Source organism: Cornus florida, unplaced genomic scaffold (genome assembly GCF_030987335.1).
Source record: "Cornus florida cultivar Cherokee Brave unplaced genomic scaffold, ASM3098733v1 CherokeeBrave_3.0.0_Hap2_Chr04, whole genome shotgun sequence".
Lineage (NCBI taxonomy): Eukaryota > Viridiplantae > Streptophyta > Magnoliopsida > Cornales > Cornaceae > Cornus > Cornus florida.
The window spans coordinates 5911362-5928851 of record NW_026775574.1 but is presented as its reverse complement, the minus strand read 5'-3'; the positions used below and the strand labels follow the sequence as shown (position 1 = coordinate 5928851).

Here is a 17490-nt window from a genome sequence, read left to right as displayed (position 1 = left end):
GCCTATATAAATATACAGCTACAGCCCATCAATACGTTTTTCATATTGCAGTCGTGTCTTGTATTTGTGTTGGTTTTTGTGAGTAGCTAGGCTTTGCTAAAGCAGATTTTCAAACTACAGATGTAACATTATTGGATAAGTCGAAGCCCACAAACAACTGGGTTGTGGATTGTGGGCCTTTTGAGTCCAGTAGGACCATTACAGCTGTCAGACTGATGTAAAAAAATAGATGGGCTTTTGATAGTCAATGAAGGTGGGATAAGTGTACCTTTTTGGGTCAAGGTCAATACGGCAGACAGCAGACTTGGAAATCTTGGATTGGGTTCTGTCAAGAATACGACAATGGACCCTTCCGTTATGTCATGTGATTTGTGAACAGTTGTCATGTGCAAAAATGGTAGTTAAGGACCAACAAAACCATTCTAAACTCTGTTCATGGCAAGTTATGTAACATGCTAATGCATTTAATCAACTCAGAATTGTTTTTTGCAAACTCAGCTAGATGTATTAATAAATAAATGAATAATACATTTTTTTTAGTATCCTTTTTAATCGCTAGATTCTATTCATGGCAAGTTTTTTGGGTTGCTACACATTAATATATAATATACCACAGCAATTATGTATAATATATTATTAAACTGAGTAGCAAAATAATTAATACAATTCTTCTCTTAGGATTGAAATTGGGAGTTGGGACAGATTTCTACCCGCCATATATATACTAATGTTAAATTGGGAAGTAAATTTTCTTTTCTTAAAGCTAGACATTATTAGTTTGAGTATCTCCTATTTGCACTCCACTTTTCTATGTTTATACTACAATCTTATATGAAATGATAATTATATCTTTTACTTTATAAATAAATGATTATTACTTTTTAAATGACACAATTGCCCTTTTAGATTTTTTATTGAATAAATTATTATTTTTGAATAAATTATCTTTATTGAATAAAACATATATATATATTGAATAAATTATTTCTTTTGATAATACCCAAAAATTATATTTATATTTTTGTTGAATAAATTATTATTTTTTTGACCAGACCAATAAAAAATCACAAAAAAAAAAAGTTACCTCTTTTGACATGACAAAAAAAAAAAAAAAAAAAAAAAAAAAAAAAAAAAGAAGAAAAAGAGTTAACTTTGTTGAATAAATTGTTTTGATTACACCCAAAAAAAGTCACTATTGAATAAATTATTTCTTTTGACGGTCAAAAATAAAATTAACATTATAAAATAAATTATCTTCTTTGAGAGGACCTTCGAAAAGAAAAGAAAATATAGCACTGGGAAAAAAAAAAAAAAAATTAAGTTGTATAAAGGGTAATTATGATATTATAAAATAAGATATAATGCATTAATTAATTCAAAGACATTCTTGTCATTTCATTTAAAAGAAAAAGATAAGTGAAGTACAAATGGAGAAAGGTGGAGTGCGAATATGCCTCCCTATTTTTTTTTTTTTTTGTAAATCTTATGTGTAATAATAGTTACACAAAAATTTTGAATTATTTTTAATAACAATCAATCAGTATCATGTCTAAACCTCCACATAATTTTTACAAACTTACTTAGGTTGATTATTTAATGGAATAAGAAAGAGGGAAGAGAAAGGAAATATGTGGCGGTGTAAAAAGGTTATATTAAATGCACAATAATTTTATACATTGGTGACATGGCAGTGTATCATAATAGATTGCTAGAGATAATAATAATAATAAATTCATCTCCCATCTTTGTGTAAATTTGAGAAGCCATAATATATTTACACAAAAATTTAGATTATTCATTTAGTTGTTTTATACCTTTTATGTAAATATATATTTCCCAATAACAATCAACCCTAAGTCACATAGAGCGGGAGCGAGTGCGGGAGCGGAAGTGAAAGCGAAAGCATGAAAGCGTCAAAGTCTAAATTTTTTGAGAGCGGGAGCGTTTTGAGAGCATCTACATATTAGATTTAAATAAAATTATATCAGGTCATGACATTTATATTTTATATATTTTTATTTATTTAAATCCATATGTAGGGATGTCAATTTTTACCGTTCCGCCGGGGTCCCGCCCCGTGAATAACGAATATGTGAACACTTTTTATACCGTTGGGGCGGACATAGATACAAATTTTGTACCCTTCGAGGGTCAGGGGGCGGGTAAGAGTTCAGTATACATATCCTAGGGGCCCCGCCCAGCATATAACTATACTTAATATATATATATATATAATATTAATAAGTTATTTTAGCGGCTTATCCAATTACCCATTTCTTACAATCCTAATTTGGGATGTAAACTTGGTGTTAAATTTGCTTTTGTTTTGGTTGTGGTGGAAGTTAGAGCTTAGAACTTCCTGTGATTTGGTTGTATTAAACTTTTATTTTTGTTTATTATGTTCTCTGAATTATTTTATGTGTATGTTATTTTTTTTATTTTTGTTGGGATACATAATTTTATTTATGTTGTGCCATTCCTAGACTTTGCACATTTAAATAGCAGGAGTTTAAGTTTTAAAAAGTGGGAGAAAAAAATTTGTTAGCGGGGCGGGCACGGGGGCACAGTATTTCCTAACGGGGCGGGGCTGGATATGAAAATCCAACCCATCGCGGGTCTTGGGGCGGGCATGGACTTGACAAAAATTGAAAGGGGCAGGGCGGGATTTAGGAAAACCTACTCCAAACCTGCCCCGTTGCCATCCCTGTCCATATGCAAATATATTCACGATTATTTATTCCATTAATAATATATGTAATAAGTAAACTAACTTTTCTCACTAAAAGATGCATAAAGATGTATAATTTATTTGTAATATTCTCTAATTGGAAAGTTTTTTAGTAGTATTTTTTCAAACATGTACAATTAATATATATATATATATATATATATATATATATATATATATATATATATGGTAGTATAGCAACGCCATACAGTTGGGACACACTGAAATTTAAATAATTAATTTATATATTGAGTAATAGTGTAAGTAATAAATGCATATATGGTAATATAAGTATTCCATGTCACTGTGACTCTATATAAAGTAAATTCGTATGGAAATCGTGAATTAGAAAAACAAATTCGCGAATTTTGTGCGAATTCGCTCTCAAATCGCAAATTCGAGTGCGGAGCTTGAGAGCGGGGCCTCTTTGAACGAATTATGTGACTTACCAACCAGTATAATGTCTGGACATAATTTTTACAAACCTACTCGTTGATTAGTTAATGGAATAAGAGAGAGGGAGGAGAAATGAAATATATTGATATGACTGTGTAAATGACGTGACCGTGTATCTTAATAGAATGCTGGAGATAAAAAAAAAAAAAAAAAAAAAAAAATACACACAATATGTATTTTACACAAAATAGTATTTTAACAGATGACTAGAGATGCTTTCAAAACATAAAATAAAAGCTTAACTTATGCTTTTCCTTCGCATGTAAACTTTTTTTAAAAATGTTTTATGAATTTTATTGACACAATGCAATACATACAAAGTGTTTATTTTTGGGTCCCTTTTTTATATGGAATTATTATTATTATTATTTTTTTTGGGTCCTGTCACAAAAGATGGAAAATATTAAAGTCTGGAAAGAGAGGTGAGACTAACCATATTTAGAAAGATAGTTATGTAATTTATAAAAAAATAATTGTCATTAACGTGGGAAGTTAGGGGTAGGTGTTTATTTTTGGATCCTTTTTTTATGGGATATTTTTTTTTTTTTGGGTCCTGTTAGAAATGGTCGAAAATATTAAAAATTGGAAAGAGAGAGGTGGGACTAACCATATTTAGAAGGGTAGTTGTGAAATATAAAAATATATTATTAACTTTAGAATTAGGAGTAGAGGTGTTAATTTTTTAAAAAAATTAAGTACAAATATAGAAGAGTGGGGTGGGCACTTGACAAATTCGATATGCTAGGATTTAATATGGAATCAAGTTAAGAGTTTTATGCTTAGGTTGACCTTTCATCTTTTATGTTACTTTTTTTTTTTTAATTAATTAATTTATATTTATATTATATTTAAAAAAATAAAAGTAAAAACATGGCACTACTTTTTTTTTCAATTTATTTATTTATATTTATATTATATTTTAAAAAATAAAAACTAGAAACAGGGCAAGCACCGATTGGGCGTGTTTGGACAAAGCTATTTGATTTCGTTTATGAAAAGTATTGACCTTTCGTTCGGTGCGAGTTTCCTAGTTGCCAAGATGGACCGTGTTTGGACCATCCACAGTAATTGAAGGTTGACTTGGATAGTCAAGACTTTTGTTCCCTCGTTTACATGTTTTAATAAATATTAGAATAAGTAACACCCAAATGATACCAATCATACGAGTGCTTATTCATAAAGTGGTGTTTACGTTTATTAATTAATTAAAAACTTTCCACTTTCCTAATCACACAACACATACGACAACTTATTTTTATACAAATTAAACCAGTAACATTAAGCCTATATAAATCATAAATGTACAGCCCATCAATACGTTTTTCATATAATAACCGTGTCTCGTGTTCGTTTTTGTGTTCATGTATGGTGTTCGTGTTCGTGTTTGTGTTCTTGAGGAGCTAAGCTTTTAGGCTAAAGCAGATCTCAAACTACATATGTAACATTGTTGGATAAGTCAAAGCCCACAAACAACTGGGTGGTGGATTATGGGCCTTGTTAGTCCAGTAGGACGGTTGTAAAAAAATGTATGGGCTTTTGATAGTCAATGAAGGAGGGACAAGTGTAACTTTTTGGGTCAAGGTCAATACGGCAGAAAGCAGACTTGGAAATCTTGGATTGGATTCTTTCTAGAATAGCACAATGGACCCTTCCGTTATGCCATGTGATTTGTGATCAATTGTTATGTGCAAAAATCATATTTGGCTCCGTGTGATATCTATAAATTAGTATAAAGGATTTCGGGCTTCAATAAAATTAGTATAAATTAGTCCACATGTAATAAAAATCAAAACAATCAAAAGGGACCAAAACTGGAACACTTTCACATTGGTGCATATGTATAATGTAATAAGCAAAAAAATGGAAATAAGAATGCAAAAAAAATGCTTTTATCACGATAATTCAATTCTTTTTTCTCTTTTTACTGACATAGAATGGAGATGATAGAAATACTAACAATAATTCGATTCATGGCAAGTAATGTAGCATGCTAATGTATTTAATGAACTCTTCTTTGTTTTTTTTGCAAACTCAGCTAGATTTATTAATAAATAAATGAAGAATACAAGTTTTATAGCAGCATTTTTGATCGCTAGATTTGGCAAGTTTTTTGGGTTGCTATACATTAATATATAATATACCACTGTAATATTGGGACAAGTGCAGAAAACACCCCTTGTTTCTTATTTGAAAAAGTGTGTAAAAAACACCCATGATATTTTTATATTGTGTAAAAATATTCCTTCGGATATAAATTAGTGTTGTAATACCCGTTTTGCCCTTTTTACTCTTTTAAAAATGCCCAAGTGGTTATATATGCTACTATACTCATAGTACAGGGGTGTTATGTGCATATTATCTTATTATTATTATTTTTTTTTCGAAACTTTTTTCTCTATATATATCTCTAAACATTTTAAAAAAAAAAAAAAAAAACTTTCAGAATTTGTAAAATAAGAATTTGAATTTTTTGAGGTTATTTGAAGTCACAAAGAGTACTTTACTGAGTGAAGATTTTGAATCTTTGAATGAAAATACTTTTTTTTTTTTTTTTTCTTTATTTTATTTTTTTTAGTACCAACATTATTAAGCAAAAAAACAGGTACTTTCATTCAAAGATTTTCCAATATCAGTGTGCACTGGTTTTCGGAGTTTGGAAAAATTTTGTTTTCTTTAGTTTGCACTTTATTTTTGTTTTTTATTTTCAATTTTTATCTTTACTTTTCTTTTATACTTTTAATTTTCTTTTATACTTATATATATATTTTACTTGTCCATTATCGGCGTCCTCCAATAATGTCATTTTATAAATTTATTTATTTTTATATATTTTATAAAATGGTTCAATAAGGGTAATTTAGTCAACTTAAGGTTTATATTTGTCAGAAGGACCTATTTGCACCAGATTAAAACTTTGGAGTTTTTTGTACGAGAGGGGCATCCTCCAATAGTATCATTTTCGGTCATTTTACAAAATTATTTATTTTTACATATTTTATAAAATGTTTTAGTAAGGGTAATTTAGTCAACTTAGGGTTTAAATTTGTCAGAGAGACCCATTTGCACCAAATTGAAACTTTGGGGGGTGTTTTTTTCCACGTGAGGGGTGTGATATGCACCATAAGCATACTTTAAGGGTATTTTCTACACTTGACCCCTGAAATATTTATTACGCCAGCAATTATATATTAAATTGAGTAACAAAATAACTAATACAGTTTTTCTCTCAGGATTTAAATTGGGAGTCTGGGATAGATTTTTACCAGCCAAATATATATACTATTGTTAAATTAGGAAGTAAATTTTCTTTTTTAAAGTTAGACACTATTAGTTTGGGCATCTCCAACCATTGTGTATATATATATATATATATATGTAAATTTGATGTGTCATACGCTTTGTGTAAAAATATATCTCCAATAATAACAAACCAGTATCATGTCTGGACCCACATAATCTTTACAAGCTTACTAAATATATGGTTAATTAATTAATGGAATAAAAAAGAAGGAGAAGAAATGTAATATGCTAATAGGGCTGTGTAAAATACACAACAATTTTATACATGGATGATTTGGCATTGTATTTTAACAAATGCTGGAGACAAAAAAAACTATAATTTTTATGGATATTTTCAGTCTGCAGTATAACAATTAAAGTTCACAATGAATATTCAGAGTTTGGAAGACTTGTTGGCTATTAAGTAGAGGAACAAGTGAACGATCAGCCTATTGAAAGATTGGACATTCAGAATTTTTTTACAACTTAAGAGTAAGTCCAGGAGCAAGGTTCACATCATGCCTAATTGAATTATCAGATCAGGGATCTATATATATGCGGAGTAAGGTTCTTACTTCTTACTTTGTATGATCGGGATTATATGTAGGATCGATGATAGAATCGAATCGATAATAATAAGATTCATAAAATTATTAGAAATATAACTTTCTAAATAATCAAATGAGACATTCTAACAAAATCAATTCACGTTGAAAGATATTAAGACATATGGCAAACACTTAAAATCAATTTCTTGATTTAAAAAGAAAAGAAAAGAAAAGACACCGTCATAACAATATATCGAGCACAATCTCATAAAAGAAATTAAAGTAAAGCCTAAACAAATAGTAAAAAGGAATAGAAAAGTAGAGAGAAAAACATAATTTAGTTGCTGAGTAATTTAGTTGAAAAGTTTACTTTTTTAATAGAAATAGGAAAAAAAATAAATACACAAATAACAAAAAAGTAATAATGTATGAAGCCTCTCTTTGTTTTTGTTTTAGAAGGAATAAAAAATAGGTGGAAAAAATAGAATTCTTTCTGTTCGTTGTACAAAAAAAAAGAAAAGAAAAAAGAATAAGACAAATTAGAGGAAGTTTTTTGAAATTTTGAACTATTTTTTGGAAATTCAGTGGTGGATTGTGTCTACATTTGACATTGTGTATCTGGTTTTTGTTTTTATTTATTTATTTATTTTTTATGTAATTAGGCTAAAGAGATGAACTTTATATTTAAAATGATTGAGATGAACTTTATATTTAAAATGATTAAATTTATTTGTCCAAAATGAATTGCAGGCCGAAATAAATTCTTAAGAAACAAAATATATAACACGATTTAATAGAATTAGTAGGATCATACCATCCTAGCTATTTGATTTTATGATGCTACTTCCGATTCTATACTTCCTCAACAATTTTGGATAGAATCGAGATCGATTTGGTAATTCAAAATCGTAAAAATGTTTTATAATTTGAATCGAGATTTTAACAAACAATGATACAATGTCAATTCAATAATTCAATAACAATTTTTTATTTTTTATTTTTTAGGAGACTCAATTCAACAATATGTTTATTATAGGCTAGTTGGGAAGAGTATATGAATTTTCTCCTGTTTGCATATGAAGTCTTCGCAAATATAAATTGAAAAAATCTGCGCATCTCCGAAGTTTACCAATCAAGAGACTCCTTGGCTTGAGAGGACTTTTGTTGTTAATATTTGAAGCTGAGTTGAATTAAGAGTCCTACTCCTACTCGGCCACTTGTGAGTATGAAATTTGGGGAGAAGAATTCGAACAGAAGTTTGACTTGGGTTAACTGGTCGAGAGGTGGGATCCACCCGGTTGCACATATGAGAACACATGTGACCGTGGAGTTCTTGGAGAAGATGAGGAGTGAGAGCAAGTGTGAGTACAATGGGAATACAACTAGGGTTTGCTTCTTGTTTGCAAGCAAATTCTCCATTCATGCATTGGACAGATTGTTAAGGTTTGCACCAAAGGTTATGCAATTCAACAATTAAGCCTATATAAATGTACAGCCTATCCATACGTTTTTCATATCGTAGCCATTGTCTCATTTTTGTGTTAGTGTTAGTGTTTTGTGGGTAGCTAGCTTTGTTAAAGCAGATCTCAGGTCCCGTTTGAATTAGCTTTTCAAACGTTGCTTTTAGCTTTTTGGCTAGTTTTTTTAATTTGGGTTTTGGAAGAGCGTTTTGGAGAAGCTGGTACCCCCCCACCCCCCAAAAAAAAGCTTTTTCAAAATGCTCATTTGAAACAACACGGGAAGACTTTTGGCATTTTAATGAAACTTTTTAAATGACAAGTGTACCCTTTTATTATTTAATAAAAAAAATGTAATTCCAAGTGTGTCCCTATATAAGTCCCTTTAATTTCTTTCCAAACCCTAGCACTACAGAACTTGCCTCTGCTTTCTCAGAAACCAAAAAAAAAAAAATTACATATCCCCTTCATACTCAAAGATAAGAGTGATCTGATCAAACATTCAACGGGAAGGAAATCCACAAGAAGATTCTTATTTGGGCTCCTTCTCTTCTTTGTTTTTATTTTCGGTAAATAGAAAGAAAGATCATGGGGCTAATATGGAACATATGAGAAAACGCAAAGATCTAATATGCGTGTCCATAGCTACAATCTTGTCCAGAGTTGGAACATGAAAAATCATGTGCTTCAGTCCATAGAGTGGGATCATAGTTCTTTGGTGGCAGGGTTAAGAATTCTTCCATCTCTGATTTGGGATTGGAGTTGCACAAGGGCTTTAGCCTAGGTTGATCTTTGCGTTTTCTTGTTCTTGTAGGTTCCATACTCCCCTCATGATATTTCTTTATATTTATCGGAGGAAAAAAAAAAGAAGCAAAAACAAAGAAGAGAACCCTAAGGAATTAGAACAATATATATATATATATTTCACTAATCTAATCTATATTTTGATTATTCTTGGTTTTGCTTTTTTGTTTTCTTTCCATCTTTAGCTTTTTTTTCACCAAAAAATTGAATTGGAAAATTGGTGAACATGTATGTAAAGTTTCCTCGAAATCATTCTAAAAGGTCACAGAATGAAAGGCAAAGGGAATCAAAACTACGCATTTTGAGAAGCGGTTTTTAGAGAGAGATGAAAGAAAGGTTTGAGAAAGTAGTACGCCTGTTTCAGGAGCTTTCTCTCGTAAAGATGGACTTCCCCATTCTAGCGACTCTTAAAGAAGATAATTCGTCGAATCAATGAAATGAGCCTATCTATGCGTACTCTATGTACCCTGTTGGGGTTTATGTAGTTGCACCAACGGCAAATGTATAGCAAGTGTGAAGTGAGGCATCGCTCTCGGTATCAAATGGCGAATAGAGACTGGCAAGCTTAACGAAAAAAAATCTTTCCATCTTTAGCTTCTTTTTTTTCACCTCAAAATTGAATTGGAAAAAAGTGAACTTATAAGGAAAAAAAAAAAAAAAGAAAAGAAAAAAGGTGAACTTGTATGTAAAACGTTGTATTTAATTTACTTTTTTAGGTTTATTATTATTATTTTTTCAATTTAGGTTGATAAACACTCAAAAAAAAAAAAAAAAAAAAAAAAAAAACATTATATATATATTTCATCTAAGGGTAAAATAGTTATAATAGTAATAGAAGAGTTTTAACAAACGTTTTGCTAAACAGACAGAAAAACTCTTCTAACATTAAAAACTCTTCTAAAATGCAATTTCAAGCACTATCATATAAGCCAAATACAAGTGATAGCTTGTGTTTTTCCTTTTTTGTAAAAGTAAAAGTAAAAGCCTTGCCAAACAAGACCTCAAACTACAGATGTAACATTATTGGATAGTCAAAGCCCACAAACAACTGGGTTGTGGATTATGGACCTTGTGAGTCCAGTAGGACCATTACAGCTGTCAGACTGATGTAAAAAAAATGTATGGACTTTTTTATTTTTTTATGGTAAAGCAAATACACACACTTTTTTACTCACGCCAGGGCTCGAACTCCTTCCCTCTTCTTTGAAAAAGGAAGGTTATACCATTGGGCCAAAGGCCCTTTGGTAAATGGATGGACTTTTGATAGTTAATGAAGGAGGGACAAGGTTAATACGGCAAACGGAAGACTTGGATTGGGTCCTTTCTACTATAGGACAATGTACCCTTCGGTTATGCCATGTGATTTGTGATCAATTGTGATGTGCAAAAATCAGTATCGATGACTTTGACAAAATGAGTCTAAATTAGTCGATACCATGCTAAAATCAAAGCAATCAAAATGGACCAAAAGTGGAGCACTTTCACATTGGTGCATATGCATTTTTTTTTAATTTATAATGTAACAAGCAAAAAAATGCAAAAAAGAATGAAAAAAAAAAAAAAATGATTTTATCACGATAATTCTATTTTTTTTTTTTTTTGACAGAGAATAGAGATGTTAGAAATATTAACAATAATTCGACTCATGGCAAGTTATGTAGCATGCTAATGCATTTAATGAACTTAGAATTGTTTTTTTTTGCAAACTCAACTAGATGTATTAATAAATAAATGAAGAATACAAGTCTTATAGTATTCTTTTTTATGAGAAATTATTAGATGGTCTTGGTCTATTTGATACTTGGTGGACTAATTCAATGGAAACCCTCCGATCATGCAACATTGTAATTTATGAATGCATTCTTGTGGAACCATTTTTTCAATCTGAAAGTTTATATTTAATTGGTCCATCAACTGTTAATGAACCAGAATCATTTAATAATTTCTCATTTTTAATTGCTAAATTCGATTAATGGCAAGTTTTTTGGGTTGCTACACATTCAAATATAATATACCACTGTAATATTTATTACACCAGCAATTATATATAATATATTAAACTGAGTAACAAATAACTAATATAGTTCTTCTCTTAGGATTGAAATTAGAAGTCTGCGTCATACTTTTACCAGCCATACATATACCTTGTTAAATTGGGAAGTAAATTTTCTCTCTTTAAAACTAGACACTATTAGTGTGAGTGTCTTCGATCGTTGTGTATGTATATATATATTTTTTGTAAATCTGAAGTGTCGTAATAGTTTACACAAAAATTTTGGATTATTTATTTTTGGCTCTAGGTTGTTTTATATAAAAATATATCTCCCAATAACAACCAACCAATATCATGCATGTACCTCACATAATTTTTACAAACCTACTTAATATAAGGTTGATTAGTTAAGGGAATAAGAAAGAGGAAGGAGAAAGAAAATATGTCTGTGTGAAAAGGTTGGGTAAAATACACAATAATTTTACACATTGATGACGTGGCAGTGTATCTTAACAGACTGCTGTAGATATAAAAAATTTATATTTTATACAAAAAAATATTTTAATACACAGCTGGAGTTGCTCTTAGATTCCAAAACATAAAATAAAAGCTTTAACTCATGCTTGAGAGAGAGAGAGAGAGAGAGAGAGGAAAAAATAAAAAAACCCCTCATTCTTTAGCCTTCACATGTAAACTTTTTTTTAATATGTTTTAAGAATTTTATTGACACAATGCAATACGTACAAAGTGTTTATTTTGGGTCCCTTTTTTATGTCACATTTTATTAGTTGATGAAATATATCTTATACAATTCTAGAATATGATGCTGAATGGGGAAAGGTGAACATAATAGAAGCTGAGCGTCACCTACAAGCTAATTCTCTTCTTGACATCTCAAACTAGCGATTCATTCTACTTTCGGAATCATACATTCCTCCCTTCAACTTTACCATCATTTACTCTTACCTCATCAACTCCACCAAAATTTTTGTAGAGGTCAAAGACCTACCAAGACCGATTGGTCGCGGGCGATATAAATATCAAATGAATCCAAACATTACAATTGAACAATGAAAGAAAGGATCACAATGGTTCGATATGGATGAAGACCTCGCCACAGAGGTAATCTACGATAAGAAGTATTTTCCATTATTTCGGTTCAGGTTGCACTGATGAACAGTACCTACCAATATTTGTGAGTATGAAGTTTGGGGAGAAGAATTGTAACCAAAGTTTGACTTGGGCTGATTGGCCAAGAGGTGGGATCCACCGGACTACATTTATGAGAACGCATGTGACCATGGAGTCCTCGGAGAAGATGAGGAGTGAGAGCAAATGTGAGTACAATGGGAATGCAACTAGGGTTTTGCTTCTTGTGAGTGCTGTCAGACTCAGCCGAAATGTGAAAAACATGGGATGGAGGGACATTTTTGGGTGAAGGTCAATAAGGCAGACAGCAGACTTGGATTGGGTCCTTTCAATAATAGGACAATGGACCCTTCGGTTATGCCATTTGATTTGTGATTTTTTTTCTTTTTTCTTTTTTTCTCTTTTTACCGACAAGAATAGAGATACTAGAAATATTAATGATAGTTCGATTCATGGCGCATGCTAATGCATTATCTGTTAATGAACTCAAATAATTCAATATTAAAAAAAAAATACAAGATTTATAGCATCCTTTTTGATAGCTAGGATTTCAAAACTCAGCTAGCACAGATGTATATTTTGTTTCAATTTTATGAAAATTTCGTAATTACCAAAAGTTTATGTTTTTAAGAGATATTTGGTGTATCAAAACCTCCTAATCGAAAAACCCAGAAAAATTTAAAGAATAATTCAAAGGTTAAATGATTAACTGCCCCAAAACCCAGAAAATTTTATCTTGATATTTTTGGTAATACTCAGAAACCACGAAATTACAGCATATGCTTTTTAAGAGTTTATGTAAAAAATACTAATAAGCAAAAGTTTTGCTAATCAACTCAAAATTAAAATATACTCTATCTGTTTTAATATGGTTGTCCATCACAAAAATAATATATTACTCGATATATATTCGGGTATTTGAAGGAGAAAATTGTTGCAACACCTAACTATAACAAATTTTTTGAAATTTTGGACGGTCTTAATCTGAGAGGAAAATATATGAACTTTTAATTATGTAGCAAGCAACAATCCCAATATACATGCATGACACTAATCATTCTTTTAGGGTTCGGGTTATAATTTGGGTAGGCCAATTCTCATTCCATCTTTTGTACTAATCGAATTTGATTATTTATTTTTAATTTTTTAAATTTTTTTTTATAACAATTTAGGTTGAGCTTTAAATATTAGTAACTCAATCCTAACTTGACAAATTTAAACTACACACAAGAGATAAATGCTAGGATTAGAATTATGTAGCACTACTATATATGATATATATACAATTTAGGTTGAGCTTAAAATATTATTAACCAAGTCTAACTTGACAAATTCAACCTTAATGCGACATAATATGCTAGAATTAAAATTCTGTAACAAGCAACAATCCCTACAGTTATATATATGACACTAAATAATATTTTTAGGGTCGGGGTTATAACTTGGGCAGACTAATTCTCACCCGATTTTTTGTACAAACTTGATTATTTACTTATTTTTTGCTCAGGACAATTTAAGTTGAACTTAAAATGTTAGTAACTCAAGCTAACTCGACAAATTCGATCTTAACGAGAGAAAGAATATGTTGACCTCTCGACTTTTATGCTATTTTTTTTTTTTCCATATAATTTATTTATTATTTTTATTTTAAAAAAACAAAACTAGGAACAGGGCAAGCACGGATTGGGGGTGTTTGGACCATCCACCCTCCATTGAAGGTACACTTTTGTGCCCTATCATACTGCGTGTTTTCACAGATACAATCATACAAGTGCTTATTCATAAAGTGATGATTATGTTTACTAATTAAAAAACTTGCACTTTCCTAATCACACAATAGATATGACATATTTTTATAATGAAACTTAATAACAAATTAAACCAGTATTTGAATATAAGTTGAAACTTCAAATTAAGATTCCTGGTCCAACCCTTATATATACAAATAGCTGCAGGAGGACTTCATCTATTTTGGCGCGTCCTACGTCTTTTCAACTTTCATTTCCATCCATATATGGTGCATCTACCTACATATTCTTGGTTAGTTTTTCATCAATAATCAGTTTCATATCATATATTATGAATATTTGTTTTAGTACATAATTAAATATTTTAAAATTTTATTTTGGGTGGAGATATATATAGTTTTGTAGAGATATAGAAGTGAATATATATACCATTTTCTGTGATTTTTAAGAAGGAAACATTGAATTTCATTCAATCTAAAAGGATTTCCAGTACTGCCTCAGCTATAAAGCTCTTCAATGCACCATTTCATTTTGCTAATCTCCTTTCATATTTCATCTTCTTTGCTTTTGGCCTCACCTTTGGTATCATACTCAAAAACAACTCATTTAATCTCCGGCTTACTCAATTATCCCTCTCTACTTCACAATCATCACCACCAGCACCAGCACCACCACCCATCCCGGCAACCACTGGAGCTTCCAACAATGGCACTCATATTGGACTTAAAGAATATGAAAAGCCGCCTCGTGTTATGCATGACATGGAGCCTGTGGAGGATGATGAATTGCTATGGAGAGCTTCAATGACTCCGAGAATTCAAGAATTTCCATTCAAGAGAGTTCCAATGGTTGCCTTCATGTTCTTGACTAGAGGACCGGTGTTGTTGGCCCCGTTGTGGGAGAAGTTCTTCAAAGGACATGAAGGGCTCTATTCAATCTACGTCCATTCTGATCCATCTTTCAATGAATCAGAGCCTCAAAATTCAGTATTCCATGGTCGGAGAATTCCCAGTAAAGTAAGTCCTCAATTTCATATATAGTTTCGTAACATCTTCATCAATTGATTCGATTTCATAAACAATCATATGATTAATTTGTTGCATAGACTATAATGCTAGTTTGTTGAATGGAAAACAATTTACTTGAGCACTCATCATGGAAATGATTTTTTATGATATATTTTTTTGTCAAAATAAACATCATTAGTCAGAGGGAATTAATTAACAAGCCAGTGGCATAGCGGTATCAGCCTCTTATCTCCCAAAAGGAAGGTCAGAAATTCAAGTCTTAGAAGAAACAAGTGTGTGTAAAGAGAATTAAACACTTAAGTTCATTAAAAAGTAATTATGTTTTTTAAATTTGACTTTGAATCTTATTTTCACCAATTAATTAAATTAGTAAATGAAGTGTAATTCTAAAGATTTTTGCCGGCTCTCTCATGTAAAGCATATACTGAGTATTAAGGGATGGTTTTTTTTTTTTTTTTTTTTTTTGTCTCTCTTAGCTAGTTTTCATAGTATAAAGAAATTGCAGAGAGTTTATCATTATTGTTTAGTCTTTGGAATGACGTGACAAATTAAAATTTGAAAATAACCATAACAAATAAAAGTCAGCTCCAAGTGATTCATTTGCCTTTACATTACAAGTCGGTGACAAAATTGCAGTTGGTGGAGTTTATGGGGAAGATTCTTCTTCATTTATGAATTCTCGTAATTTGAAAAAAAAAACTACCTATACGTTTGATCTTAAGTTGGAAATGGCGGACAATCTACAATTGAAACAATCGTTCAACTGACGAAGAAAGTCAATATGAACAAGTTGCTTTCATAACACTGCGTATAACAACCATAATGATAAAACCAAAGTTGAAGTTACATTCGCACATGCATATAAAGTGTCACATTCTATATATATTTATAATTATATATAATGTCACATTTTATTAGTGGATGAACTGTATCTTATACAATTCTACTATATGATGAAGGGAGTCCAATGGGGAAAGGTGAACATGATCGAAGCAGAGTGTCGCCTACTAGCCAATGCTCTTCTTGACATCTCAATCCAACGATTCGTTCTTCTCTCTGAAATGTGCATTCCTCTCTTCAACTTCACCATCATTTACTCTTACCTTATCAACTCCACCAAAAATTTTGTAGAGGCCAAAGTTCTACCTACATCAATTGGTCGTGGGCGATATACGCATAAAATAAATCCTACCATCAGATTTGAACAATGGAGAAAAGGGTCACAATGGTTTGAGATGGATCGAGACCTTGCCATAGAGATCATCTCTGATAAGAAATATTTTCCATTATTTCAGAACTATTACAAGCATTCATGTTGTGCTGATGAACACTACTTACCTACATTTGTGAGTATGATGTTCTCTGAGAAGAATTCAAATAGAAGTTTGGCTCGAGTTGACTGGTCAAGAGGTGGGATCCATCCGGCTACGTTTAAGAGAGCAGATGTGACCATGGAGTTCTTGGAGAAGATGAGGAGTGAAAGCAAATGTGAATACAATGGATATACAACTAGTGTTTGCTTCTTGTTTGCAAGGAAATTCTCCCCCCATGCATTGGACAGATTGTTGAGGTTTGCACCAAAGGTTATGCAGTACAACAATTAAGTCTATAAATGTAAAGCCAATCATCAATTTGTTTTTAGATATGTAGTATCATCGTGTCCGTATGATATTGTACTATGTCTTATGTCCAAATGGTAGAGGTTAAGGACACGGTAGATGCTGTAAGTTACACAATGTGGAATGGTTGTGAAATATAGTATGGATAATCAACCTAAAGGAGGTGAATATGTTCAACTTTCTATTTTATCCGATTTTTGATTAATTTAAATTGACTGAAATAAAAGTAAATTAAACACTCATAAAGAAATTAAAAAAAAAAAAGTGCAAGTAAAGTAAAAAAGTGAGTTTAGAGTGACACTAAATTTTTAGTGAGAAAACCTTGATTGATTGAATAGACCAATCGTGCTGGGAAAAACCTCGAGGACTTACAACATCCTGAGCAAAAAGATCTACTATGTTTGAAGCAAAGTACAGTCGATTCTGACTCAAGCTCACACCCTATATCGTTTTACCAAAAATCAATTGCTGACAATCCCTGACTTTGCGACTCTCTTTCGACCTTAGGCTTACTCTTGATCTCTGTAGAAGGATATATCATTGGTAGATCAACCAACACTACACGAATGTCTTGATCCCTTTAAAATATGATGTTCTCCTTCTTTCCTTTAAAATCAGAATTTATAAAGTTGAAGAGAAATTCGCCTTTATGACCGGTAGATATGGAATCTTCAATCATGC

At 31.1% G+C, this 17490-nt stretch overlaps 1 protein-coding gene across 1 annotated transcript; it reads left to right on the top strand.

Moving 5' to 3' along the window:
- Positions 1-14587: 14587 nt before the first annotated feature.
- On the top strand, positions 14588-17187 carry LOC132304663 (glycosyltransferase BC10-like; the record flags this gene model as incomplete). The annotated part of the gene is made up of 2 exons (XM_059802403.1): positions 14588-15178; positions 16150-17187. Coding segments are annotated over 2 exons (1236 nt in total), but the record flags the coding sequence as incomplete, so codon positions are not given.
- Between the last annotated feature and the right edge of the window lie 303 nt (positions 17188-17490).